This window comes from Cydia amplana, chromosome 24 (assembly GCF_948474715.1).
Source record: "Cydia amplana chromosome 24, ilCydAmpl1.1, whole genome shotgun sequence".
Classification (NCBI taxonomy): Eukaryota; Metazoa; Arthropoda; class Insecta; order Lepidoptera; family Tortricidae; genus Cydia; species Cydia amplana.
In genome coordinates this window covers 4,336,064-4,363,628 of record NC_086092.1, presented here as the reverse complement: position 1 = coordinate 4,363,628, position 27,565 = coordinate 4,336,064, and the positions used below count along the sequence as shown (strand labels likewise).

Genomic DNA, 27,565 nt, shown 5'->3' with positions numbered 1-27,565 from the left:
TTGACGGTAAGGAAATGTTAATAAACATTGTCAATTGGGTTATGTTTAAAACAAGGTACCTTGACAAGAAAAGAAGAATACGTTCATGTATGAACCTTTCCAAGCAGGTTTTTGGAATGAAGTTCCTTATCGGATGGTTTGCGGATGAGGACTAGGCGAAAAAAGTGTAAGATATTGCCGTCACAAGCCATACTACTGCGAAATATGTAATGAGAACAGAACAGAGCAAAACAAAAACATGACCATGAGCTTGAACACATGAACACGTCACCAGTCTTTGTTAACATAGTTCCAACCGAGTGTTCCACGATACTCAGTTTATTTTATATGGAGCAGCTGTTACGTAAAATGTTGTTAATTCAGCATTAATATATAAAAAAATGAAACATGTAGAAAATAAAAATACAGATACACGTATTTCTTCAATTATTATTTTTAAATCAAGTCCAACCAAAAGTGACTTAGGGACCGTCATTCTACGCGAGGTACAATAGTGCTTACAATACAATAGGTACAATAGTGCTTACACAACTTTGATGATAATGGAATCGAAGGGCGAAAAAGAAATAGTAAAGGGAAATTATTTTCCCCTTAGGTAAAAACAATTTTAAATGCGTATGTTGGTTGACGATCTGTTTGTGACCTAGTGGTAAACATTTTTTGTTGACAAATAATAACATATTAACATAGATTACTAATTAGATTAAAGACAGTTATCGCATAAACACAGCAATAACATATTTATTAAGGAAAATTAGAAATTATCAGTCATTGAAAGGAAAGAGATAAGCGAATACGACGTATATAAATAGACGGACAAAATTTGCATCATCATAACAGTTCTCCAAACCAAAGAAAGATGTCTTTAATTGCATTAGCAGTCTTCGGACTCTTGAGGTTATCCATGGGTGTTCCATTCGAAGATTCTCACAAGTCTCACAACCCTCAAGACCTCTATCGAAATACAAGAATAGTTGGTGACATGAAAGCTCCTGAATCCATGGGTCTACAAGTGGCAACATTGTACAACCCTCAAGATCTTTATCAAGGACCACGCATAATTGGAAGTATGGAAAATTCTTATAATTCTCACGACGCTCAAGGACAGATGGATATTCCTGAATCTTACAACCCTCAAGAATTTTACCAAGGTTCCCGAATAGTTGGCGGTGAGGATGCTACTGAAGATGACGTACAACACATGGTCGGCCTAGTAGTAGGTGCATATTTGAAGGTCTTCACGTGCGGAGGTTCCCTGATATCACATAAAACAGTCCTCACCGCCGCGCATTGTATAGATGAAGTAGTATGGTTTGGGCAGCTCAAAAACACACTCCAGGGTCAGATAGGGAGTGTTTATATAAGCAAAGGCTATACGGCGATAAAGTTTTCCGGATTCGAGAATCATCCTGATTGGGATCCCGTTGGAATAAAGAATGACATTGGAGTGTTAAAGATGGCTGAGCCTCTTAATGATTCACGTGCTAGGATGATTAAATTAGACTTCAAATGGATTGGCGATGGGGAGACAGTTACTGTTGCTGGTTGGGGATTGTTAGAATATCCGGGGACGATCCCGGACCGTTTGCAACGACTTCATGTACACACAATGAGTCCTGAAGAGTGTGAAGAGGGTGTTAATGAAGCTAATCTACAGAATAGACCTTCGCCTCCTGTAAATTCTTCTGTAGAGCTCTGTACTATGCACAAGGAAGGCGCTGGGCAAGGCATGTGTCACGGTGATTCTGGGAGTGCAGTAATGATTCCTGAACTTGGTGGTAATGATAAGGAATTGTCAATTGTGGGGATAGTTTCATGGGGATTCCCATGTGCGCTTGGCCATCCTGATATGCATACGCGTCTTAGTCCGTACGAGACTTGGCTTAGATCCCTGTTGGTGATGGATGGCGTGGACATTGAGGAATAAGTGTTATACAATAAGTGTTATATACAAATACCTAGTCAGAGGACCCAGTGGTAATGTGGTGGAAGATTTTTTAATTATGTAAGTTGTAGTGTTCTTTGTATTATGAATGTTGTTTAGTGTTTTGTTGTTATTATATAAATCATTTAAATAATTATTGCTTTAAATAGTTTTATCACATGATCAAATAGAGCGATTACAGCGGCAGTTACGGCAGTTAAGCCTCAGGGGGCTTTGTTCGCTGTCATAATTTTTTGAATGTAGTTATTTTGTGTTAATAAATAAATGAAAAAAAAAAAAGAATAATTTCAACAGGTAGACGGGTTAACAGAATGTGAGAAAATTCCATAGTGTCCTGTCAATCCTGTCATAGTTGACTTAAATATTTTCCTTTAATGAAGTTTTCATAACAATTCCGAAAAATACATTTAATAGCGAATAGTACAAGTGCTTGTACTCAATATCCTATAATATCATCAGAGACGATCATTTAAGAAACTCTCAGGTATAATTTGAGAGTAACTGAGTGAACTTAGTTAGTCATAAACTTACCTATAGCCATGCCGTCGGTGAAGTTATGCAGCCCGTCGCCCATGATTACCATCCAGGCCACTGAAGACATGCTGGAGGGAGGGGCGTGCACGTGGCCGTGGTGGTCGGGGAATGCTGGACCATGGGAATACGTAACTATAGCCATGCCGTCGGTGAAGTTGTGCAGCCCGTCGCCCATGATGACCATCCAGGCCACTGAAGACATGCTGGAGGGAGGGGCGTGCACGTGGCCGTGGTGGTCGGGGAATGCTGGACCATGGGAATACGTACCTATAGCCATGCCGTCGGTGAAGTTGTGCAGCCCGTCGCCCATGATGACCATCCAGGCCACTGAAGACAGGCTGGAGGGAGGGGCGTGCACGTGGCCGTGGGCGTGGGAGTGCCCGTGGTGGGCACGGGAATGCTCCCTGCAATACATTGCTTGTGAGATTTTGCTTTAATTGTACTAATAGTTTGCCCTAGAAACCTCAATGTACAACAGCAACATGTTAAAAGTAACATCTTTAATCCCAGGTCCCAGTTTATATCACGACCAGGGATGTTGCGAATATCCGCATCCGCGAAACTTCCGCATTATTTTCAAAATCCGCATCCGCATAAAATCGATGCGGATTTAATGCGGATGCGGATGTGGAACAGGTCGGTACAGGAACGTCTTAGCATCGGCGTAAGTGCTAGACTGCTAGGTAATTTAGTCATTAACCAAAAAAACCTATTAGAAATGAGCAGTCAAGCGTGAGTGGGACTTAATTTACGGAACCCTTGGAACGCGATTCCGACTCGCACTTGGCCGGTTTTTCGAAATAAAAATTACTAAAAGGTAATATTTGACGTTTTTTATCTTCCACACCATCCATCCATCCATCCATCGTTTTTTTCTTCTTCTTATGAATCTTGACATCCGCATCCGCGGATGTGAGCCTTTAAAAATCCGCATCCGCATCCGCGGATGTCAAAAAATCGGCATCCGCAACATCCCTGATCACGACCTTGCTCAGAGAAATAGAAAACAAAGTAATTTTGCAGAGCTCTAGCAAAATATAATGATAGATCGAGAGCAGGGATGTTGCGAACATCCGCATCCGCATCCGCAACCGCGGAACTTCCGCATTATTTTCAACATCCGCATCCGCATCCGCATCCGCATAAAATCGATGCGGAGCTTATGCGGATGTGGAACAAGTCGGTACAGGAACGTCTTAGCGGCGGCGTAAGTGCTAGGTAATTTCGTCATTACCTATGACGAAATCGTCTAGATCCAGAAAAGTCGGCGTAGTTACTGTTTATTAAATATAACGCACCTATATTCTTGCTCAAATACTAAACGTTTCGTTTTTAGGGTTCCGTACCCAAAGGGTAAAAACGGGACCCTATTACTAAGACTCCGCTGTCCGTCCGTCCGTCCGTCCGTCCGTCCGTCCGTCCGTCCGTCCGTCTGTCACCAGGCTGTATCTCACGAACCGTGATAGCTAGACAGTTGAAATTTTCACAGATGATGTATTTCTGTTGCCGCTATAACAACAAATACTAAAAACAGAATAAAATAAAGATTTAAGTGGGGCTCCCATACAACAAACGTGATTTTTGACCGAAGTTAAGCAACGTCGGGCGGGGTCAGTACTTGGATGGTGACCGTTTTTTTGCTTGTTTTGCTCTATTTTTTGTTGATGGTGCGGAACCCTCTGTGCGCGAGTCCGACTCGCACTTGGCCGGTATTTTTTTAATAAAAATATACTAAAAATGTAATATTTGACGTTTTCTAAGTACCTAATCTTGACATCCGCATCCGCATCCGCATCCGCGGATGTGAGCCTTTAAATATCCGCATCCGCATCCGCATCCGCGGATGTCAAAAAATCTGCATCCGCAACATCCCTGATCGAGAGGACATCAAATTATGGGTGTGGCATAAATTACTAACAATTTAGCAGACATAAGTGTTTACATACTTAAATATAAACACTTATACACTGTAAATGTATTCTACAATTTACCTAAATTGTAGAATACATTTACAGACAAATTGATAATCAATCACTAATTAAAGGTAATTTACCTCAACCTTCAATAATTCCTGCATCACAAACCATGTGTCTGTCAGTTGAAAACTCAATATAAGGTTAATATAAGAATAAACAATAAGTCCTTCCACTTTCATAACAAACTTACCTCAATATAACAGTATAGCTGTCGCCATCCTTGAGATCCTTAGCACCATCCTCCTTATGTTTAATATTGTTCATCTCAACCACCGACGCCGGCTCCGCTTTCAGCAGCCAATCCTTCGCCGTCGCCTCCTCTTTACCCTCAGCATTCAACGCGTTCGAAGACACCACACTCACAGAGTTGTTCTGCTTAGCTTTAGGGCTTGGCGGGATCTGACCATCCCGCAAATGGTGATCGTCATGTGTATCTGTGTCGATTTCGTCGTAACAATACGGGTATTCCGAATACTTGTGCTTACAAGTTTTAGTTGTAGGGTCGTTCTTTTCATCTTTCTTGAAGATTTTCATGAATGAATTTGTAGTGGAGTTGGTGATTGCGGCTTTAGCGCCGCCTGAGCAACCTCCGACGGTTTCGTCTTTCAAAACTCGGACTCTTGAAGGAAGTTTGTCTTCTTCGAGCTTTTGACGCCTTTTCCTCCATTCAACGACAACAGTCAATCCCTTCTCAGTGAAATAGAAGAAGACGACACCCAACATGGCGGCGAGCCCTTTCCACATACCGTCGTTATGTGATGTTGTTGAATTTTCCAATGAGTTGTCATGCCCATGGACGTGCTCGTGCGGACTCATCGCATGAGGCATTAGATGTAACAGCGCATCACCGCAGAGAGTTCCCACGGCTAGCGCCACTAGGAACTGGAGGAGATGGTTGTAGTACGTTTTATGCATTATAGGGATCACTGCTACTCCTAGAAGACCACATGCGCTGATGGCCGTTATACTAAGGAAGGAGTATAGCCAGACGGCGAACATGTTTTTGTTGGTGTCATCTTTTTTGTCTGTCTTCGTCACTGCGCTTTCGAGACTTTTTACGTTTGTTTGTGTATTTGTGACTTTATTGTGTATGACGCAGTCTCTTTTTTCGTCCGGTTTCCCGAGTTTCTGGTAGAGGAGGACTGGACAGACGGCCCGGAGGGTGTCTTCTGTTATTAGTACGTCGTGGTCGTGAGTCGGGTCTGTGTGTTGGTGGTCGTTATGGTCGTGGTCGTCTGTATATAGGCCCTTGTTGACGGCTGTGATGAGATCAGAGCTGTTTAGGCACTGAAAGAGGGAAATATAATAAGCAATCTACTTAACAATTAATAAGAGCCCATCTCGGTCAAAAATTTGCACCAGGTGGCGTTTAGTGTGGAGAATACGAAAGTTAACGATAACTACATGTTACTACATCTTTTAAGAAGTAGAAGGTTTTTAGGCTTTCTTTAGTACATTTATTTTATGATGTGAACAGGAAAGACGGATAATCTCAACTCCTACTAAAAAGTCTTTGGCCCATTTAAGAGTGTCTAAATTTTCTATGTGTTCTATAATGTATGTAGTGCTGGTGCTGCCTTTCACAGCTTTAGCTTTTCCTAAATTCATGAAATGTGACAGAGACTGTCTTCTGCAATTATCTCTAAGTACCTAAAGTATGAATAATAAATAGATATAATACTCACATAAACAGAATTACGTTGATTTGGACCCTCTTTGGTCTCAACCCTTCCCTGCACCAACTTGGACAGTTCCAGAACATTCAGCATATTGTTGAATCCTGTCAAATTCATCGAATCCCCCGTCCCGTACTCTTTCAAAATCTCCCCGATATATGTGTCCGAGACATCGTCGAGGTGTCTCTTCGGGCGTAGCTGTCTTATTTTCTGTAGCTTATGATTGTAGCGCTCTAAGTGGTCTAGCTTTCGTTTCTCTGTCAAGTCTAAGGGTATGTTGTAGTCTATTTTCGGTTCGTATGTGTTTGTGTGTACATCTTTAGTTTCGACGTGGGCGCCGCAGGTGTGCGCTGCGCAGAGCAGGCAGAACATGCACACGGTGACCAGGTGATGAGACATTTTGCTTATACTAGTTAGGCTTAGCTTAGATCCATGGGTCACGGTACGCGATTTCTGTGGACAAAGAGAGTTTTGGATTAGTTTTAGGCAATTTGATAACAGCAAGGTATAGTCTGTGCGGAAAGACAGAAGTCGTGGAATGTATGGGGCCCAATACATTCCACGACTCTTCTCTTTCCGAATAAACTCTATGTGTAATTAATTTTCAAAGAATAGTGCATCTGCTAAGTTGTGTTACGACTACGACCTTCTAAAAACAACAGAATTAAAGATATGTTTAAAATGGCGATTGATGTTTTCAAGTGCCGTTTCGCTATTATAAGCAGAGTATCTTATCTTATGGTATTCGGGGTTCGGGGGCCCTTGGTGGTACACTTGGACCCATATCTTTTGTGCAATTATCTCCTAGGAAAGATTAGATCATAGGCAGAGTATACTCTTGGCTAGTGTGCAAAGGACTAACACTGACCAGACCAAAAGCATTAGGGAGTTTTTTTTGTTGTCCCCTACACTTTTTTTCAAATTTGGGATTTTTTATGTTATTTCTACTCAGAATCACGAGCTCTTTCTATCCTAATAGGAGAAAAGAAGTTTCCCAAAATTTCCATACATTTTTCGATCTTTCCATTTCGTGACCGCCATAAAAAGTCTATGAAAAATGGTGACGGAATGGAAATAAAAACCTTAGGACACTTTTTTTCTCCTATTAGGATAGAAAGAGCTCGTGATTCTGAGTAGAAATAACATAAAAAATCCCAAATTTGAAAAAAAAAACAGTGTAAGGGACAACAAAAAAAGACGCCCATTAATCACGCCGACGTGGCAATAACGTGACCTTTCGTGGAATCAAATTTTCATACTTTTTGACAGCTGTCAACTGTGACATACTATGTCACAATATGTCCCAACCGCCAGGCGGGCGCCAGTGTCACGCACACAGATATATAATATAATATAGATATATAGGCACCACACTACAGATAGATCCACGATATACTCTGTGTATTTATATTGACATGTTATACAATAGTTGGATGATAATGAAGTTTTATGAACAATTGAGCTATACGAATTGAAGGCAATTGGTGACCAGCTGTGTTTACACTAAAGAGCTATTAAAACAGGTCAAAATCTATGATGTCTCTCTACAAACTAACTCGTTTTTATTGCTCTTGAGTGTACTGAGGATAGGGATTTTTTACGGTGAATACATTGATGTAACTAATGACTGAACCTTATTTCTTATTAGATAAGGATAAATAGAATAGAATATAATATAATTTATTCGTAAGCACAGACAATACATAATATGAAAGAAAACACAAAATAAGATTAAAGTGCCACGAAATGGCCTCATCTCAGCATGTTGCTGGTGGCTTCCAGCGCTGGTCTTCCGATGAGACCATCAAGTGAGAAGAATCACGGAGGGTAACAGACAAGAAGAAAAAGACATCAAATAACGTACAGTGAACAAATAGTACAATAAAAGTTACACAGAACGAAGATACAACATAACGACTATATTAAATTAAGACTATTTTATACATGTAAAACAAGCATCGTGCTCGCAACACTGTACCATAAAAATGTGTCTTCGGGGCTTTAAATTTATATGGTGTTGTTGTATTTGGGCTTTTTCTAAAATAAATATCGAAAACCCGATTCTTTCAAATCTGGACATTCTTGGGCTCATTCTACTCAGAATCGACAGCACTCTCCATCCTACCATTAAAAAAAGATGTCCCAAAATGTCCATTCCATTACGTCACGTTTTTAGTATGAGAAAATATTTCACTTGTATGTAACGTGACGTAGTGGAATGTACAATTTTCATACAAAATTTTGGGACAATTTTTTTTATCATCAGGATTGAATATGCTAGTGATTCTGAGTTGAAAGAACCCAAAAACACCAGGATCTGGGAGAATCGGGTTTTCAATATTTATTTTAGAAAACGCCCATTTACCAAAGCATTTTATATGAAATATCAATTGTGTTGGGTGAATGAAAATAGTATTAAAAAAAAGCGGCCAAGTGCGAGTCGGACTCGCCCATGAAGGGTTCCGTATTTAGGCGATTTATGACGTATAAAAAAAAAACTACTTACTAGATCTCGTTCAAACCAATTTTCGGTGGAAGTTTACATGGTAATGTACATCATATATTTTTTTTAGTTTTATCATTCTCTTATTTTAGAAGTTACAGGGGGGGGGACACACATTTTACCACTTTGGAAGTGTCTCTCGCGCAAACTATTCAGTTTAGAAAAAAATGATATTAGAAACCTCAATATCATTTTTGAAGACCTATCCATAGATACCCCACACGTATGGGTTTGATGAAAAAAAAATTTTTGAGTTTCAGTTCGAAGTATGGGGAACCCCAAAAATTTATTGTTTTTTTTCTATTTTTGTGTGAAAATCTTAATGCGGTTCACAGAATACATCTACTTACCAAGTTTCAACAGTATAGTTCTTATAGTTTCGGAGAAAAGTGGCTGTGACATACGGACGGACAGACGGACAGACGGACAGACAGACAGACATGACGAATCTATAAGGGTTCCGTTTTTTGCCATTTGGCTACGGAACCCTAAAAACATAATCGAATCCAATTGCATTTAACCGGTTGCCAATATGTTTAGAAGTATTAAATTTGTTTTATATGGCATCAGATTAACCTTAACTACAGTTACCTTGTACTTTAAAGCGCGACTTAAGTCGTATTTCAGTAAGGTCTAACCGTTACAATCCTGACAAAATATATGGGATTTGACATTGACCATCAGTTTTGTGACGATTGCTAACCGGCCGTTAATAGTACAGTTAAGTTAAAATTATTACATACAGTATAAAACAAAGTCGCTTACCGCTGTCTGTCTGTCCCTATGTATGCTTAGATCTTTAAAACTACGCAACGGATTTTGATGCGGTTTTTTTAAATAGATAGAGTGATTCAAGAGGAAGGTTTATGTATAATTTGTTAACCCGTGCGAAGCCGGGGCGGGTCGCTAGTTCACAATAAAAACAACAATTATTTAGAAATTACTTTTGTGGTAATAATTTTTTTAAATTAAGATGTCTCGTACGTTTTGTAAGCGCATTAATAACATTCTAACATTTTAAGACCATGTTTGAAAATATCATAAAAACTTAGTATTCGATTTAATAAACTTAGATACCTAATTGTTATTAAGCCTTGTACTAAATTTATAAAGTAGGTACGATAATTAGGGACATTGTGAAATATAACCTACCAATTGATAGGTTCTACTTGAAGCCACGTATTTGTTAGATTTTATATAAAACATATATGTGGTCAATCAATAAAAGTTCATAAGTTTAAGGTAAGTGCGGCTACCACGAGTTGACATTTGACGTTTACGCAAGCGATTGAGTTCACGCAGACGCTAGCTTAAACGTCAAATGTCAACTCATGGTAGCCGTACTGAAGCAGAAATAGTTTACCTAAATAATTTTACTTATCAACTTGACGTGCTCTGACTCTATTCATAATAAAGTCGTGTCTAGTTAATTTTGAATACCTCATCTTTACATATTAGAACAAATTAAATTATTTTCGGAAAAATTCAGTTTCTACCTCATCTTTCTTTTGCTGCTGATTGTACTAATGCAAGTTTAATGAGAGTAAAGTCATATAAGTAAATTAAATTTCAGTGATATATCTTTAGCCGACTTTTTGCATTTGTTACACCGTAAAAAAAAACTATTCCATACAACGAAATCGAATTTTATGAGAGGACGCTGGTTCGATTCCAGCCTGGGGCACTGGAGAGTTGGGTCACTTTTTAGGGTTCCGTAGCCAAATGGCAAAAAACGGAACCCTTATGGATTCGTCATGTCTGTCTGTTTGTCTATCCGTCCGTCCGTATGTCACAGCCACTTTTGAACGAGATCTAGTAAGTAGTTTTTTTTTAATACGTCATAAATCCCCTAAATACGGAACCTTTCATGGGCGAGTCCGACTCGCACTTGGCCGCTTTTCTTCTTAGTATATGACATTTATTTCAATTTATAATTTATATAGTAGTGTTTCTACTTGAAATAACAACAAATTAAAAAAATTCTGAATAGCACTAATTAATTATATTATATTACATATAAAAAAACCTCCAACCTGTCATTTAAATCATGCGATAAGAATTATTTATTATACAATATATTTTATTGTTATATGTCTCGTGGTGTGTATTTAATGTTAGTACATAGTAACAATGGATCGTAAATATTACTGCCTTAATACAAAAAGGACTAAACGATTAAAATCACAATAACTAATGAAAATAGGTGCTGAAATTCAAGTCTCAATCATATAGATAAACTAGCGACCCGCCCCGGCTTCGCGCGGGTTAATAAATTATACGTAAACCTTCCTCTTGAAATCACTCTATCTATTAAAAAAACGCATCAAAATCCGTTGCGTAGTTTTAAAGATCTAAGCATACATACAGACAGACACCGGGAAGCGACTTTGTTTTGTTTGTTTTATCACGTGTAGTGATAGTGATGTAATTACATTATACGTGCGTATACCTACTCGTACAGTTATTGTGTATTGTGTCATATTTTTTGTTTCTCTTTTATGTTTTAAACACAACGTTCGTGAACGCCAGATTAGTAACCGTACCATGAGTTGACATTTACTCTAGCGACTGCGTAAACTCGATCGCATTCTCTTTCGATCGCACCAATACATCAGTGCGAGAGAGATGGACTGCGATCGATCGAGCTTACGTAAATGGCAAGTGTCACTCGTGGTACGGCTACTATAACATTAAGTCCTAACCTAACAGTATATCGAGCGAAGTATGAAATAAAAGATTTATTATTATTCGTTTTTCATTTTATTTGACATGGAATATTTTTATAACCGTTAACCGTTCTATGCCCACGTCATTGACGGCTATTGTCGTCACATCAAGGTGCGTAGCCAATATGCCAATCGTTTACGCTTCGTAGCATAGAGGACGAAACGCAACAGTCCCTGTCGCACTAATAAGGAAGAGTGATAGAGACAATAGCTTATCGTTTTCTGCAAACGATTGTCATCATAGATAGGATCCTAAAGATGTGGTATACGGGTGCGTCCGTGAGGGACAAAACATACGCAATGCGACACTATGATTGGTCCAATTTATTCGTTGCCCACCATAATCCATACTAAATTTACGGTGGGGAACAAAAAAATAGGAGACTGTGACAAGGACAAACAATAATAGCGCTTTCGTTGCTACTCCTACTGAAAGATACATAAGACTATCCCGTTCGGTCATTTCCTACCCCTCATGCCTGATCCAGTTAAAATACTAGATTCATGAATGAGGAAGAGTGATAAACCCCTCTACACTCGCGCGCGAATAACGGCGCGAAGCCGCGAACGCAAGTGTGGAGGGGCCTATAGCACAGAATAAATAATAGTACTATATAAGACATAAGTACAGAAGACTCACTCTCTAACAAAACGCGTCTATTACGATCAGCACAGATATGGCCGCTAGGTGGCGACAGCGCCACGCGCGGCTTATGGCTTTCCCCAAAATTGGGGCCGGAACGGATGTACTTTTAGGTACCTGTAGCAAAGCGACGAAATCGCGGAGTGAGCCACCTAGCGGCCATATCTGTCCTGATCGTAACAGACGCGTTTTGTCAGAGAGTAAGTCTTCTGTACCTAGTACTATTATTTATTCTGTGGCTACCTATAGACAAATAGCGTTTCGTTTTCTGCACACGATTGTCATTTTGGCCAGGCCCCCTGGTGTGAAGTGGAACGCATCACCAGATTCGCGACGTCAATCCGAGCGTGACATTGATTTGACGCGACTAACACAAATGGAACTTTTACGATTCGTGAACCGTGACGGAGACATTATTGTTTATTTTTTTTTATTGGGATAGCAACTGACACTGTTTATTGATATCTGAGAAAAATATTAAATCCATTAGTTACTAAATGCTCGCAACATTACGGTTGCGTTCGTGTTACTTTCAATAACAATCTCATTTTTAGGGTTCCGTAGCCAAATGGCAAAAAACGGAACCCTAATAGATTCGTCATGTCTGTCTGTCTGTCCGTCTGTCCGTCTGTCCGTCTGTCCGTCTGTCTGTCCGTCCGTATGTCACAGCCACTTTTCTCCGAAACTATAAGAACTATACTGTTGAAACTTGGTAAGTAGATGTATTCTGTGAACCGCATTAAGATTTTCACACAAAAATAGAAAAAAAACAATAAATTTTTGGGGTTCCCCATACTTCGAACTGAAACTCAAAAATTTTTTTTTCATCAAACCCATACGTGTGGGGTATCTATGGATAGGTCTTCAAAAATGATATTGAGGTTTCTAATATCATTTTTTTCTAAACTGAATAGTTTGCGCGAGAGACACTTCCAAAGTGGTAAAATGTGTGTCCCCCCCCCTGTAACTTCTAAAATAAGAGAATGATAAAACTAAAAAAAATATATGATGTACATTACCATGTAAACTTCCACCGAAAATTGGTTTGAACGAGATCTAGTAAGTAGTTTTTTTTTATACGTCTTAAATCGCCTAAATACGGAACCCTTCATGGGCGAGTCCGACTCGCACTTGGCCGCTTTTGGTATTATTTTTGTAAATTTCCAAGTCAAAAGATACTTCCTTTAGGTATTCTTTGAACGTATAGTCCGGAGTAATGTAAGAATGGATTTTTGACAGTTATAATTATAAATTAACCCTTATATTTATGAAGCTAAAGACCTACTGTTTAATCGAATACATACACACTAATATTGAATAATTTTACGGTTTAGACTGACAGGTATTATCCAATTCAGCCGACCTATCAAATACCGCAATGTAATAAAAGTCGCATGCGAGTTCTCGCACCGTCTAAACGAGCCCTTACCGTCATTTAAAGGGCCTCATAGATCACCAGTTCGCTGGACGATATCAGCCTGTCAGTTAAACGCAAAAGGTGACAGTTCCGAACAACTGACAGGCGGATATCGTCCGGCGAACCGGTAATCTGTGGGCCCCTTAATATTCATAAATATCAAAAATCTATTCTAACGTTATTCCGGCTACTTATACTTATTTCTTCTTAACGTATCGAATCGCGTTCATATATCGCGGTATTGTAGTGCCTCAGCAATGTTTGCTGAGGCTCGAACAGACTGTTTTTTCGCCATAATGCGAAAGCGATGCGCGTCACTCCTCAATCGCAGCTGAAGCAGCACGAACAGCATCCTAAGTACGCTGGCGCAGCGTTGGGACTCGCCCCTGGTCAAGCGGTGTGTGCAGCTACACTCACCTGTTGCTGTTCCGCCGCGAAAGCTATAAATGTTTTGTTTTGTTTGTTTGTTTTGTCGTAATTATAATACTAACTATAGATATAAGTTATTGTAATACCTAACCCTATATATGGACTACATGTTCGAAATAAAAATATTTCATTTCATTTCATTTCATTTCATATATGCTATGTAATATTGGCATGGCACGCCTGGTATGATGCGGTATGTTATAACGGCCTAATGTGCTAAGACGTGCCAGGGTAGATGTTTAGTCCAGCCAAGGCTGTTTAACCAAATGTACAGTCGCCATCAGATATATCGGAGCGGCTAAGGCGCTCACAAATATCTGAACACGTCTCTATTGTCAGGGCGTTAGAGTCCGTGTTCAGATATTGTGAACGCCTTGGCCGCTCCGATATATCTGATGGCGACTGTACCTATTAATTTCGTAGTAATCTCTTCTATTTCGTATGTCAGTCGGTATGTGATGTGACGGTACAGGCGGCCTAGCCAAGGTGACAATCGCTTGCGTTTCGTCATCGAACCGCTTGGTGTCTCTCTATCACTCCATATTAGTGTGACAGCGACAGTTGTGTTTCGATCCCTATGGAGCGTCAGCGATTGGCATGTTGTCTACGGGGCCTGATGTAGTGCATTGTTTTCCATCGTATTTTCTCGGAAAATTCATCATGCTACTTCAGTCAACCTCAGTACTTTTTGTACCGAAACTGACTGAAATAGCAAGACACGTTCGTACGTTTACGCGAAAATACGATGGAAAATAATTATGCACTACATCTGTATTACATAACGGCCTAACGTGCCAGGGTATCTATAGAGTATCTAGTCAAACTACCAAGGCTGTTTACAATCGATACTACCGCTATTTTTGTCGTGTATCTAATTCCGTATCCGTTGTAACAGTCTTTCCTACGATCAAAAACCTTCCTTTTAAGTTTACCGTAAGTAATCGTTTTAAAACAGCTCTGATATTTCTTATTTGATCTATAAATCAGTCCTATGTACACTGTTACGAAACAAACATTCGATCATAGATTAGGCACACACAGACAGACGGACAGACAGCCGTTATCTGTTCTAATTGTTTATCTACGGCGTTACATCAAAACGGGCCGTAAAATGAGGAGTGTGATTACGATTAAAAAAACATGTTCTGATTTCCGGCGTGTGACGATAATACTGAAGATACGAAGAAAGATTAGCCACCCGAAAGTACGGTCAGATAATAAAGTAATGGAAGGGAATTCATTAAGCGGTGGTGGCCGTGTGGATATGACGTCAGACTTTCAATCCGGAGGTCGCGGGTTCAAATCCTGGCTCGTACCAATGAGATTTTTGGAACTTACGTACGAAATATCATTTGATATTTACCACTAGCTTTTCGGTGAAGGAAAACATCGTGAGGAAACCTGCATACATCTGCGAAGAAATTCAAAGGTGTATGTGAAGTCCCCAATCCGCATTGGGCTAGCGTAGGGACTATAGCCCAAGCCCTCCCGCGCATGAGAGGTCTGTGCCCAGCAGTGGGACGTATATCGGCTCAAATTATTATTAAATTATTAAGGGAATTCATTATTGGAACGCCACGCCTTATGACGCCTATCGTCATATCGTTCGTGAACCTTGTCGGATTGCGTTAAGGTTGATATTGGGCTGTAGCAGGGCGCGTCAGTTGACGTCTTTGGCGGGCAAAGGGTTAAGCATAACACTTTTTTTTAAATCAGAAATTTAGGATACCTACTTACGTTTTCTTTTGAAGAAGTGTCGAAAGTGACACTGACATATCCGATCCATGTCGTATCTTTAGCAAATTATTGACGTATCTTAAAGGGGCCCACTGATTACCAGTCCGCCGGACCATATCGGCCTGTCAGTTGATCGGAACTGTCAACTTTTTGTTCTAACTGACAGGCCGATATCGTCCGACGGTCTGTTAATCATCAGGCCGAAAATGTTATGTAAATATGTAGATAACTTAATAGACCCTAAGATTTAAGAATTCTATACGAAAAAAACCGGCCAAGTGCGAGTCGGACTCGCGTAACTTTCTCATTTACCGCGCAAAAGTGGCCCCCTTTCCATGTTTAAAATTCATTTGTTTACGTTACGTGTCCGTCTTTGGGTCACTAATTTACATATGTGTACCAAATTTTAACTTAATTGGTCCAGTAGTTTCCGAGAAAATAGGCTGTGACAGGTTTCGTTTTTTTCCTTTTGAGGAACGGAACCCTAAAAGGGAATAATACCTGTATCGATATCGTGACGATGTGGACAGGAAGTAAGTTATATAAGGAGTTATTTTGGATCTGGTTAAATATTTGCGTGCGGGTGATTGTCCGGCTCGTTGGTATGTCTGTCTGCTTCCCACGGCTTATCTGCTGAACTATAGGGTTATTGGACGAGTTTGAGTTTTTTTGTGTGTTTGTTTTATGACTTTTTTGTACGGCCAGTACCATTACCACCAGCTTGACACTGACATAAACGCCATCGAGAACGTAATTTACTTTCTATGCATCTTGCTCGTACTCGCATATTAGGGCAAGCGAGATGTATAGAAAGTAAATCACGTTCTCGAAAGCGTTTATGTCAGTTTTGACACTGTCAATGACTCATGGTACGGGCTCTGGGGGCCGATTTTTGAATTTCGATCGCTCGATTTCGTCACTCGAAAATCCTTGGAGGATACAACTAAACGGAGTAGCCATTAACAGGCTTTCCCCTCTGTCGAAAATAGGCGGCCAACGGTCATACACAATGTATGGACTGACGTTTATCTGACATGGCTATTTTTACGTTACGCATACATTTGACGTTCCCCTCCCCCGCAAAAATCGGCAGACTGTTTTGTACAGAAAATTACAGACATGGCGTCTCCGTTTGATTATATCCTCCAAGCGAAAATCGGTGGAAAACGGCGAAATGCTCTGATTTTTGAAATACGAGCGATAGAATTTTGGAATCTAGTGGTATTGACCACTCGATTTCAATTCTATTAGTAGAATTTAAATGCCTAGTAGTGGAGATATTATTGAACGAGATATAGTCTGGCGTTAAATTAAACACAAGTCGTCTCCTTCACGATTTTCGTAGACATCTCTTCTAAATACCTAAAACTGGTATGGATGTGTTCCTCGTGGTCTCTAGAATACGAATTGACCGGTTTTAGTTTATGGAGAGGGGGACGTGTCGATAAAAAGGGGGGGAATGTGGGCGGCCGACCAGCATTGATATTTGTTCACATCTTGAGTCCTATGGGACCGATCGGTTCGTTTCAGGTGTCGTTTGAAAGAGTATTAAACGTGCTATTATTGCTTCATAATAACTGTAGTCATAACTGTAGTCGTTTAGAAAATATTTTAAAATATATGATTTTTTACCGTGCATGGATGGCATAAGTACTGACAAAACATGCGTCTAACTCAATAAATTATAACTTTACCGCAATTAATGTTATTACAAAATATACGAGAAATTTCATTAGCTTTCTAAAAACATAAGGTTTATTGGTGTATGGTATTATATAACTATGTAATGATGAATTTTGTTCAGCATGGGTCACTACGCACCGTCACGTAAATGGCGGGCGACCGACCACAACTGTTCATTGTTTCTCGGGTTCTATTTTACTGATCAATTGGTGATGGATACCATTAGAAAGAATGTTAAATGTACAATAATTGGTTTCTAATAACCGTAGTCATAACTGTAGTCATTTACAAAATAATTGAAAATATATGATTTTTACCGTGCATGGACATAAGTACTGGTAAAACATGCTTCTAACTCAATAGATTATAACATTACCGCAATAAATATTTTCAAAATATACGGGAAATTTTATGAGCTATCCAAAAATATAAGTTTTATTGCTTTATAATGTTGTATAACTAAGTAATCATGAATTTTGTTCAGCATGGGTACTGTGCACCGTCACGTAAATGGAGCCCGGCCATTGTTGAGTTTTCATTATATTTCAGGTTCTATTTTTCTGATACATGGTGGATACCATTTGCAAGCATATTAAATTTTCTGTGAATACTCGATTGTTTGAAATCTGAGGCCCAAAATAACCATTTTAAAAATATTAAAGAAAATGTTTAATTTTTACCTTAGAGGTTTGCTTAGTGACTGAAATAATTTGAGAAAGAGATAATGTAGTAAATATAGCGTGAAATTTTTAGAGTAAAATCAGCAAACTATTTATTAACTTTCCAAAAATATTGTTTAGTTACCGTACAACTATAAACATATATGTAGGTATGCCAGGACCAATTTCGCCAAGCAAGCAAACACACGGCGCGGCGAGCGCCTGGTAGACCAGCAGCATTCTATTATTGTTTGACAGTACATTTTATAATGTAGGTATCCAAAATGATAAAATATCGATATAAATGATGGTTTGTTTGTTTTGTTTTTTTATCACAGGAAACTTAAGTATAGTTTGACTCTTTTGACAAAAGCCCAGTTCTAGGTTCATAACATCGTTAAGTTCGTAGCTTTCATGATTGCAAAACCACTGCATATGAAGTACTTAATATCTGTGTTGTTATTTGACTCACGCGTCTACACGTAAAACGTTTTCAAACCCACTCCGTAGTTAATAATTTAAAATCACCTTTTTAGTGAGATCTGAGGCTTGTGGCGTTAAAGAGATATTTGTCGCCGCACGCTCCAGGATGCAAAATAAGTGACTACTATTTGAGTAGCAGCGTATGTCCACATAATAACTATCCGTGAAGTCCGGTTTTAAGTATAGTAATAGTAAGATAAGGTCAATATTGAGTAAACTATCTATATTATATTTATTTACTATTTTATTTTACGGTCTAATTTATAGTTTTTGCTTACCTATTGATTCATTGGCGTTTGGCATTGTAGTTTTAGCTTGTAAGTATGACTCTATTGACAGTTATAAGATGTACTACGGTATTTAAATAACGCTCGTCTGTAACTACATGATCTTAGATCTATAATAGCGACTCATAACTTCTCTGTTCGACTGTAAGTCATACAAGAGAGTTAAGTAGCGATTGCGATATAAAAAGCTATAAGTAGAAGGCTTTATCACACGTTTAGAACCTTAAGTGCAAATTGCAGATTATTACTCATATAGATGTTAAGGTTGTTCAATTCACTTTGAGCTATAAGCTATAATACTAGCAGCTTAACATGCAATATAGCGCCCAAAACAGCTACTGTAGATCTTAAATCTTTAGATGAACCTTTTAAACACTTTTATCTCACCAGAGCCTGTAAACTGTAAACTAAGACTATAGATGTAGCTATTCTAGAGCCAGGCTGTCTTTAGGTAAGAAAATAGGTGCTAAGTGTCGCCTAATTGTTTGTTGGGATTTATATGACGGTGCGCAGTGACCCATGCTGAACAAAATTCATTATTACTTGGTTATATAATATCTTACACCAATAAATCTTATGTTTTTGGAAAGATAATGAAATGTCTCGTATATTTTGTAAATACATTAATTGCGATAAAGTTATAATTTATTAAGTTAGAACCATGTTTTAGCAGTACTTATGTGCATGCACGGTAAAAAATCATGTTTTCAATTATTTTGAAAATGACTAAAGTTATGACTACAGTTATTGAAAACCAATTATAGTACGTTTAATATTCTTTCAAATGGTATCTATCACGAACTGATCAATAAAATAAAACCCGAGAAATAATGAAAAGTTGACACCGATCTCCTGCCATTTACGTGACGGCGCTTAGTGACCCATGTTGAACAAAATTCGTAATTACTTGGTTATATAATATCATACACCAATAAAACTTATATTTTTGGAAAGCTAATGAAATTTCACGTACATTTTGTAAGAATATTATTGGAGTAAAGTTATAATTTATTGAGTTAGACGCATATTTTATCAGTACTTATGCCATCCATGCACGGTAAAAAAATCAAATATTTTAAAATATTTTGTAAATTACTAAAATTATGACTACGGCTATTAGAAACCATTTATTGTACGTTTAATAACCTTTTAAATGGTACCTATCAGCAATTGATCAATAAAATAGAACCCGAGAAATAATGAAAAGTTTACGTCGGTCGCCCGCCATTTACGTGACGGTGCGTAGTGACCCATGCTGAACAAAATTCGTTATTAATTGGTTATATAATATCATACGCCAATAAAACTTATGTTTTTGGTAAGCTAATGAAATGTCTCGTATATTTTGTAATAAAATAATTGCGGTATTGTTGTAATTTATTGAGTTAGGCGCATATTTAATCAGTACTTATGCCATCCATGCACGGTATAAAATCAAATATTTTAAAATATTTTGTAAACGACTACAGTTATGACTACGGTTATTATGAAACAATAATAGCACGTTTAATACTCTTTCAAACGACACCTCACACGAACCGATCGGTCCCATAGGACTCAAGATGTGAACAAATATCAATAATGGTCGGCCGCCATCTTTGCCCCCCTTTTTTTCGACCCGTCCCCCACTCCATAAACTAAAACCGGTCATTTCGTATTCTAGAGATCACGAGGAACACATCCATACCAGTTTTAGGTATTTAGAAGAGATGTCGACGACTTTTCTCGAAACAGGCCGATTTCCACCTGTCTAATACACAAAATCGAGCGGTCGAAATTCAAAAATTGGCCCCATGGTCTGATTCGTACACGATTCGTGTAAGCAAAAAGAATAGAGTGTATAGAGGGTTCTGGTCAACGTAGTAAATTTTGTAGTCACAGTAAATTCACCGTCATCTTTCGACATAGGATTAAAACTAAAAATGAATAAAAATATCATAAAATGTATATTTATAGAACGCCTTATGACTTTGACCAATGTTCTTGATGTGTTAAAATTCTTAAATATCAAACGGTTTAGCCATCTACCCGACTATAGGCACATAACGCGTCTGTTACGATCAGCACAGATATGGCCGCTAGGTGGCGACAGCGCCACGCGCGGCTTATGGCTTTCCCCAAAATTGGGGCCGAACGGATGCACTTTTAGCTACCTGTAGCAAAGCGACGAAATCGCGGAGTGAGACACGCCTGCTATAGGCCAAAGGCAAGGGACCATCTAATCGAGCATATATTTTATCTCTTGATTTTCCGAGGTAGGTACGTTTTTTTCTTAGATTTTATTTAATTTATCTTATACCGAGTCACATATATCTTTGGTATTATGTCATCATCATCATCTCCTAGCCGTTTTCGGCCACAGCGACTGCTTTCTACCTCTGAGAGCGTCGCTGGTACGCTCTCAGGTGACTGACGTAGCCAATCTTTGCAGCAAATGTGCTGCCACCACAGACAAGACATCCTCTAGACTGAGCATAGTAACGCTACCCCCTCTGCCACTTATACGGTAGTTTTACTCCATCTTCGAGTCAATCCCGTGCCGTGATTGGTCCGTGTCTTTGAACGGACCAATCACGGCACGGGATTCGCTCACCTCGTCCCCCCGCACCCCCGTATTTTTGGCAGCATCGGTATCATGAAATAATAACTCCGTCTAGAGGATTCCTAGTCTACCCCCACCCCTCCGACGTAATTATATGTGATGGCCACAGGTGGTCTGGCCTTTAGCTCGTCACGCTTAGTATTATATAACACCGCACCAAAACGGTTCCGGAACCTTTCGTCATTAAATAGAGTTGGTGGTAAATCGATGCAGACCTTGGTACCATGCATCAAACTTTCACGGTTCCATCAGACCAGCGGTCGGCAACCCGCGGCCCGCGGGCCGCATGCGGCCCGTGAACCTGTCACTTGCGGCCCGCGAGCCTCCCTGGCTACTTTGTATGTAATATTGACAAACGACAATGTCTGATAAAGTCATAAATATTAACAAAGTGCGGCCCGCGTCAACTTCGTTAACTACTATGTGGCCCTTGGCTGCTAAAAGGTTGCCGACCGCTGCATCAGACCCTCATGATATTCATGATTCAGCCAGCACACTTGCCTTATGTTGTGTTTACACTTCGTTTCTAGGGTTCCATACCCAAAAGGGTAAAAACGGGACCCTATTACTAAGACTCCGCTGTCCGTCTATCTGTCACCACGTCACCAGGCTGTATCTCATGAACCGTGATAGCTAGACAGTTACAATTTTCACATATGATGTATTTCTGTTGCCGCTATAATAACAATATCTACTAAAAACAGAATAAAACAAATATTTGAGTGGAATAATACGGAACCTTTCGTGCGCCTTTTTTTAGCATTAGAAAGAAGGTAAGCGATCTATTTATTGAAAAACACTTTTGTAAAATAAGTAAGAGCAAATATGTATACTTAGGTATAAATCATATAAATATGATCATTTACATTATTTTGCTTTCATAAATGTAATAGTAAACTAAAGTAAAGGTGCGCACGTTCTTTCAGCATGGCCAGATTTTGCGCCTAAGCTCACAAGGCCCGGGCCTAGAGGCCAAGGCAACATAGCAATGAGTTTGAGATGGAGAAGGGAGAAGGCTTTTCAGTAAATATTACTCCAATCTACAGTCGCTATCAGATATATCGGAGCGGCTAATGTGCTCACAAATATCTGAACACGCCCCACTCTATTGTCAGGGCGTCAGAGTGCGTGTTCAGATATTGTGAACACCTTGGCTGCTCCGATATATCTGATAGCGACTGTACAAACGTGAAATGTACACACAATACGGGTAATTCATCATAACACTAACGCCGTAAACTAACAGCTAACGTCGTTATTCTTTTGTTATCGCACTGATAAGTTGATAACAATAGTAGGTGGAAAGGTATTACCTATCTTTCACGTGTTCAAATGTGGCTCAAGCCCCATTTGAGGCCTGTGCACACCGGACGCGTGTGCGTAGACATGCACTCTGTAATATATAGAACCTTATGAGAGACGGCACACTGCTTGCGTGACGTGTGCGTGCACGGCTGCAACACTTTAGCGCACACGCACGAGCACGTCTATTACACACACGCAGACGGTGTGCTCTGAGAGGCTACCGCGAAAACCAAAATTCGCTAATTGCGGGGATCTTTCTCTTTTACACCAATGAAAGCGTAATTAGAGTGACAGAGAAAAATGCCCACAATTTGCAAACTTCGATTTTCGCGGTTAGTAGAGCCCTGGACTTTAGACGGTTCAGAATTTGCGTGCAATATTCGATCCATTGCTAACTACAGAGTACAATGAATTCAGTCGTTCGAAGAAATACCAATTTCGTGAACCGTCTAAATGGGGCTTTATTTCTTTATTATGGCCTTATGGCGGGGGCTTTGTGAACCTTTCTCAGCAGATGTTGCCTTTATTGTAAAATGGCCACGCTTTGTGGCATCTTTTACAGATAGTAATGATTATCAACGTATAACGGAGACGGAGAATGGACACAATTATTACCAGAACAGATGTTTAGGTCCCAAATTTTTGTGCTATTTACTCCTTGAGAGCTTACTCGCAGTAAAAAATTGCTTTGAAATTGAGACCCATTTCTATTAAACATAATCTATAGTATTTTGTTTGAAAATTGTATTGTTTGTTTCTGTGTCGTGTCGTGGTTTACTTCGATAAGATACTATCTAATCTTAGTGCTGAATGTTATTGAGATGAGAGCACCATGTTACGAACACATGATAAACGGATATCTGCGCACTAAAGGGGCCCACTGATTAACAGTCCGCCGGACGGTATCGGCCTGTCAGTTAGAACAAAAATTTGACAGTTCTGAACAACTGACAGGCCGATACCGTCCGGAGGACTGTTAATCAGTGGGCCCCTTTAGGGCTAGTTGAACCAACCACAGTTAAACAGACTGTACCCCTAGGGTCCCTTTCTCAAAAGCTTGTAACCTTCAATACAAGCGGATGTCACTTTTTGACAGCCGTTGTTAGAAAGGAACTTCCACTTGTATTACAAGTTACAAGCTTTTGAGAAACGGCCCCCTAGTGTATTAACATTCGATAGCGTGAGGTGCGTTCGCGTTGGCGTTATGCGCCATTTTGTATGGGATTTTGAAGATTCTAAATGTTATGTGATTTACCTAATTAATGGACGACCCCTAAGTACGATTTGCGTATATTACCACCGTCCATTATACTAGTATTATGGACATCGCAGCAGCAAATCATAATAATTGTATCAAAGTCTTACCACAAACTCGGGCTGGTCTCGTTAAAACAATACACGGTCGGCGTAACGCACTGAAATCTAACGAATGAGTCAATACAACGCATAACTTCCATTATTTCATGTCGGACAACACTAAACAAACCAAATTCGACCGTAAGTTCAAAGTAACTGAGTCTATATTCCATTGCAAAGCGACAAAATAAATTATATCAAGATGTTTCCCGTGTCAATCGAAAATATACCTTAAAAGTGAAGCAAACAGTTGATTCCCATTTGTTTTAAGGTAAATGTGAAATGATAAACGCGGTCAATCTGAAATGAGCTCTAACGGTATATAAACAGGGTCTGTTTCAGCTTGCGCGGCAGGATCTGCGTTTGCGCAGGTAGTGACGTCACGGTATATTTATAGGCACGTGAATTGAATTTCGTTTAACGGCGTAGCGTCGTTACGATGATGTATGTTAGTGATTTTGTAGTGGTTTTTCCACGACTCAAATGATGTGTTTCAGTGTTTTAGCCACTACAGGGTGGAATTGATAAATGGGGCACGGCTATTAAGCGCCACTTGCACCATCCCACTAACCCGGGGTTAACCGGTTAAACCGTTAACCCAATGTCAAATTGTACTGGTAACCATGGTAACTTCAGGTTTAGTTAACCCCGGGTTAGTGAATGGTGCAAGTGACCCGTGTATGAGAAACATTTTCTTAAATTTGTAGTTTTTGTGGTGCCCTAACGTATAACAACTAACTCGCGTTTTATACACATTTTTAATTACATAAACGGAGCCCGTACCATGAGTCATTGACAGTGTCAAAACTGACATATACGCTATCGATAACGTAATTTACTTTCTATACATCTCGCTTGCACTAATATGCGAGTACGAGCGAGATGCATAGAAAGTAAATTACGTTCTCGATGGCGTTTATGTCAGTGACAAACTGATGGTAGCCGTACAGACTGTGGTGACGGAAAGACTGACACCCAGCAAATCTCAAAATTTGTTGCTGTATGACCTTGGTCGTTAGCCCGTTATCGTCGTTAGGGAAGGAAATGTATGAAATCATACAAGTTTTTATGTATGGAATTTACCGCAGGAAGTATATTGTATAGTAACGGATATAACGGCCGCTACGAGCGTTACTAGAAGGATAATGTATGAGACTGTAGGTACAGTCGCCATCAGAAATATCGGAGCGGCCGAGGTGCTCAAAATTATCTGAACACGACTCTAACGCCTTGACAATAGAACTTGATAGTTCAGATATTTGTGAGCACCTCGGCCGCTCCGATATTTCTGATGGCGACTGTACCTACAGTCTCATACATTATCTTCTTCTCATATATATATGATGGTGACAGTACATAAACAACAATGAAATTAGGAAATAAATAATTTCTGTACCCTCCGTAGTGTAAATTGCATCCGACAGCGTGGTGTCATTTTGTATAGGATTTTGAGTTTCCAAAACGTCCCGCTTGGCGGGCTGTTCAAAATCCCATACAAAAATAGACAACGCAAACGCGAACGTTCGTCACGCTATTGAATGAAATTTACACTAGGGGTTCTATACCTCCGACTTGGACACTTGGATTTTTTCTCAGTGTAGCTACCACCAGTTTGGCACTGACATAAACGCTATCGAGAAGAGAAAAGTAAATTACGTAGACGTTAGCGTATATGTCAGATCTGACACACATGGTACGGGTACAGAGTATTCTCTTGAAGTACCCAAAGATCATATATTCGCATATTTCGAAGAAAAGCTTTAAGAGATAATAAGACCTTGACCGTAACATTCAACTTTTATAAATACTAACACCATACAAAAATGCACTTTGAAACTATTACATAAGATACACTTCACCTTGACAGATTATCATTAATAGCCGGGATTCTTCTTAGTTATTTTCAAATGAAATTAGGCTTAAAATTTATAGCTAGAAGATTTATTTTTCAATAAATTCGATTGAGATATTATCTATTTAGTTTTGTCAATTGATTTTGAAACGTAGTACTTGTGGATAAGTTTCAATATTGTTTGATGCGTTTTAATTGTAGATGTAGGTATAGGTCGTTCCGAGAAATATCTAGATTAGAATCAACGAGTCTTTTGATTGTTTATTTTTAGTACGTTATGAAAAGATTGATTTATAAACGGCCCCATATATGCTGTGGATTGTAAAAATCTGATATGTACAGTCGCCATCAGATATATCGGAACCAGGGATGTTGCGAATATCCGCATCCGCATCCGCAACCGCGGAACTTCCGCATGATTTTCAACATCCGCATCCGCATCCGCATAAAATCGATGCGGATTTAACGCGGATGCGGATGTGGAACAGGTCGGTACAGGAACGTCTTAGCATTGGCGTAAGTGCTAGACTGCTAGGTAATTTAGTCATTAACCAAAAAAACCTATTAGAAATGAGCAGTCAAGCGTGAGTGGGACTTAATGTACGGAACCCTTGGAACGCGAGTCCAACTCGCACTTGGCCGGTTTTTTGAAATAAAAATTACTAAAATGTAATATTTGACGTTTTTTATGGTACTATCTTGACATCCGCATCCGCATCCGCATCCGCGGATGTGAGCCTTTAAAAATCCGCATCCGCATCCGCATCCGCGGATGTCAAAAAATCGGCATCCGCAACATCCCTGATCGGAACGGCCGAAGTACCTCAAGTTTACCCAGGAATTGGCTCTAGTATTTATAAATGTTGCTGTGTATTCTTCATGGAATATACATGGTGTCTCTGCTCCGACCATGGGGCTTTAAATCCAGGGCTTGATTTTACTCGCTAAACTGAGCTACTTTTACTATGGGACCAACCCTAAAATCGGGGATTTTTTTTTGCTTTTCCATAGAAAACGTTGACATCTCATCAGCCAAAATGTATGAAAAAGTAAATAAAAATTTCGGGATGTCGGGGTTGGTGCCATAATAAAAGTAGCTCAGTTTAGAGAGTAGAATCGAGCACTGGATTTAAAACCCCATGGTCAGAGACACCCTGTATAATAAACTCCAAGATTGGAACGGATTTACTTTTGTAATTACTACTAAACGAGGACTAATTTATTTACGCGACCAGTAGCCATAAAGTGTGAATTAAAAGTTGGGTGTTTGTGTCAAGAAACAAATCCGTAAATAAACTTGCCAATCGAGTTAATAAAATAACAAAATTTATTGAGAGTCAACAAAAACAAAGTGATGTGCCGTAATAGAGTTGGGCTACTTACTAGTAGGTAAAACCGGAATAAGGATTACACCAATGAAGTACTTATGATTTTTTTTGATCTTAGCCAAAAGGCCGAAAGTACTTATGAAATTGTATTGTAAACTTGACTATAAATAAAAATCTATTAATATCATTAAGTTACAGTAGCCTTACCACGAGTGCGCTAACGTCTGCGATTCCACACGCTAGCAATGTTAGTGTCAAACTGGTGGTAGCCGCGCAAAGGTTCGAAATTGTAAAGTTTATTTCACATGTAAATTGGAAAATCTGTAACTTGTTTTCAAATCTACTACACTTTCCTTCAAACCTAGATGGACGCGCAAAAAAAACGAAATTAGAGGAATTACCCCAAAAGGAAAAAAAGTGCACA

At 39.3% G+C, this 27,565-nt stretch overlaps 3 protein-coding genes across 4 annotated transcripts in view; 2 read left to right on the top strand and 1 right to left on the bottom strand.

Annotated features, from left to right (window-relative positions):
• The window catches only part of LOC134659132 (zinc transporter foi), a 52,031-nt gene that overhangs the window by 5,236 nt on the left and 19,230 nt on the right, over positions 1–27,565 (bottom strand). Inside the window, exons 1-4 of one of the 2 annotated variants that reach the window (XM_063514756.1) lie at positions 23,971–24,075; positions 6,141–6,584; positions 4,646–5,742; positions 2,747–2,883 (exon numbers count right to left, since the gene is read on the bottom strand). In XM_063514756.1, the coding sequence (XP_063370826.1) occupies positions 2,747–2,883; positions 4,646–5,742; positions 6,141–6,530 (1,624 nt within the window). In that variant the 5' untranslated portion in view covers positions 6,531–6,584; positions 23,971–24,075. Of the gene's footprint in view, positions 1–2,746; positions 2,884–4,645; positions 5,743–6,140; positions 6,585–23,970; positions 24,076–27,565 lie in introns of those variants that run through there. The other variant, XM_063514757.1, reaches the window with a different exon arrangement.
• Positions 1–27,565, top strand: part of LOC134659156 (GILT-like protein 2) — a 186,962-nt gene that overhangs the window by 150,575 nt on the left and 8,822 nt on the right. The gene's annotated exons all lie outside the window — the stretch shown is intronic.
• On the top strand, positions 860–1,933 carry LOC134658964 (chymotrypsin-1-like). Its single transcript, XM_063514569.1, has one exon. It carries the CDS (start codon positions 860–862, stop codon positions 1,925–1,927), a length of 1,068 nt encoding a protein of 355 aa, XP_063370639.1. The 3' UTR covers positions 1,928–1,933.

Excerpts from the sequence above, each read along its gene's own strand:
- LOC134658964 (XM_063514569.1), top strand. The coding sequence starts at position 860 with ATGTCTTTAATTGCATTAGCAGTCTTCGGACTCTTGAGGTTATCCATG.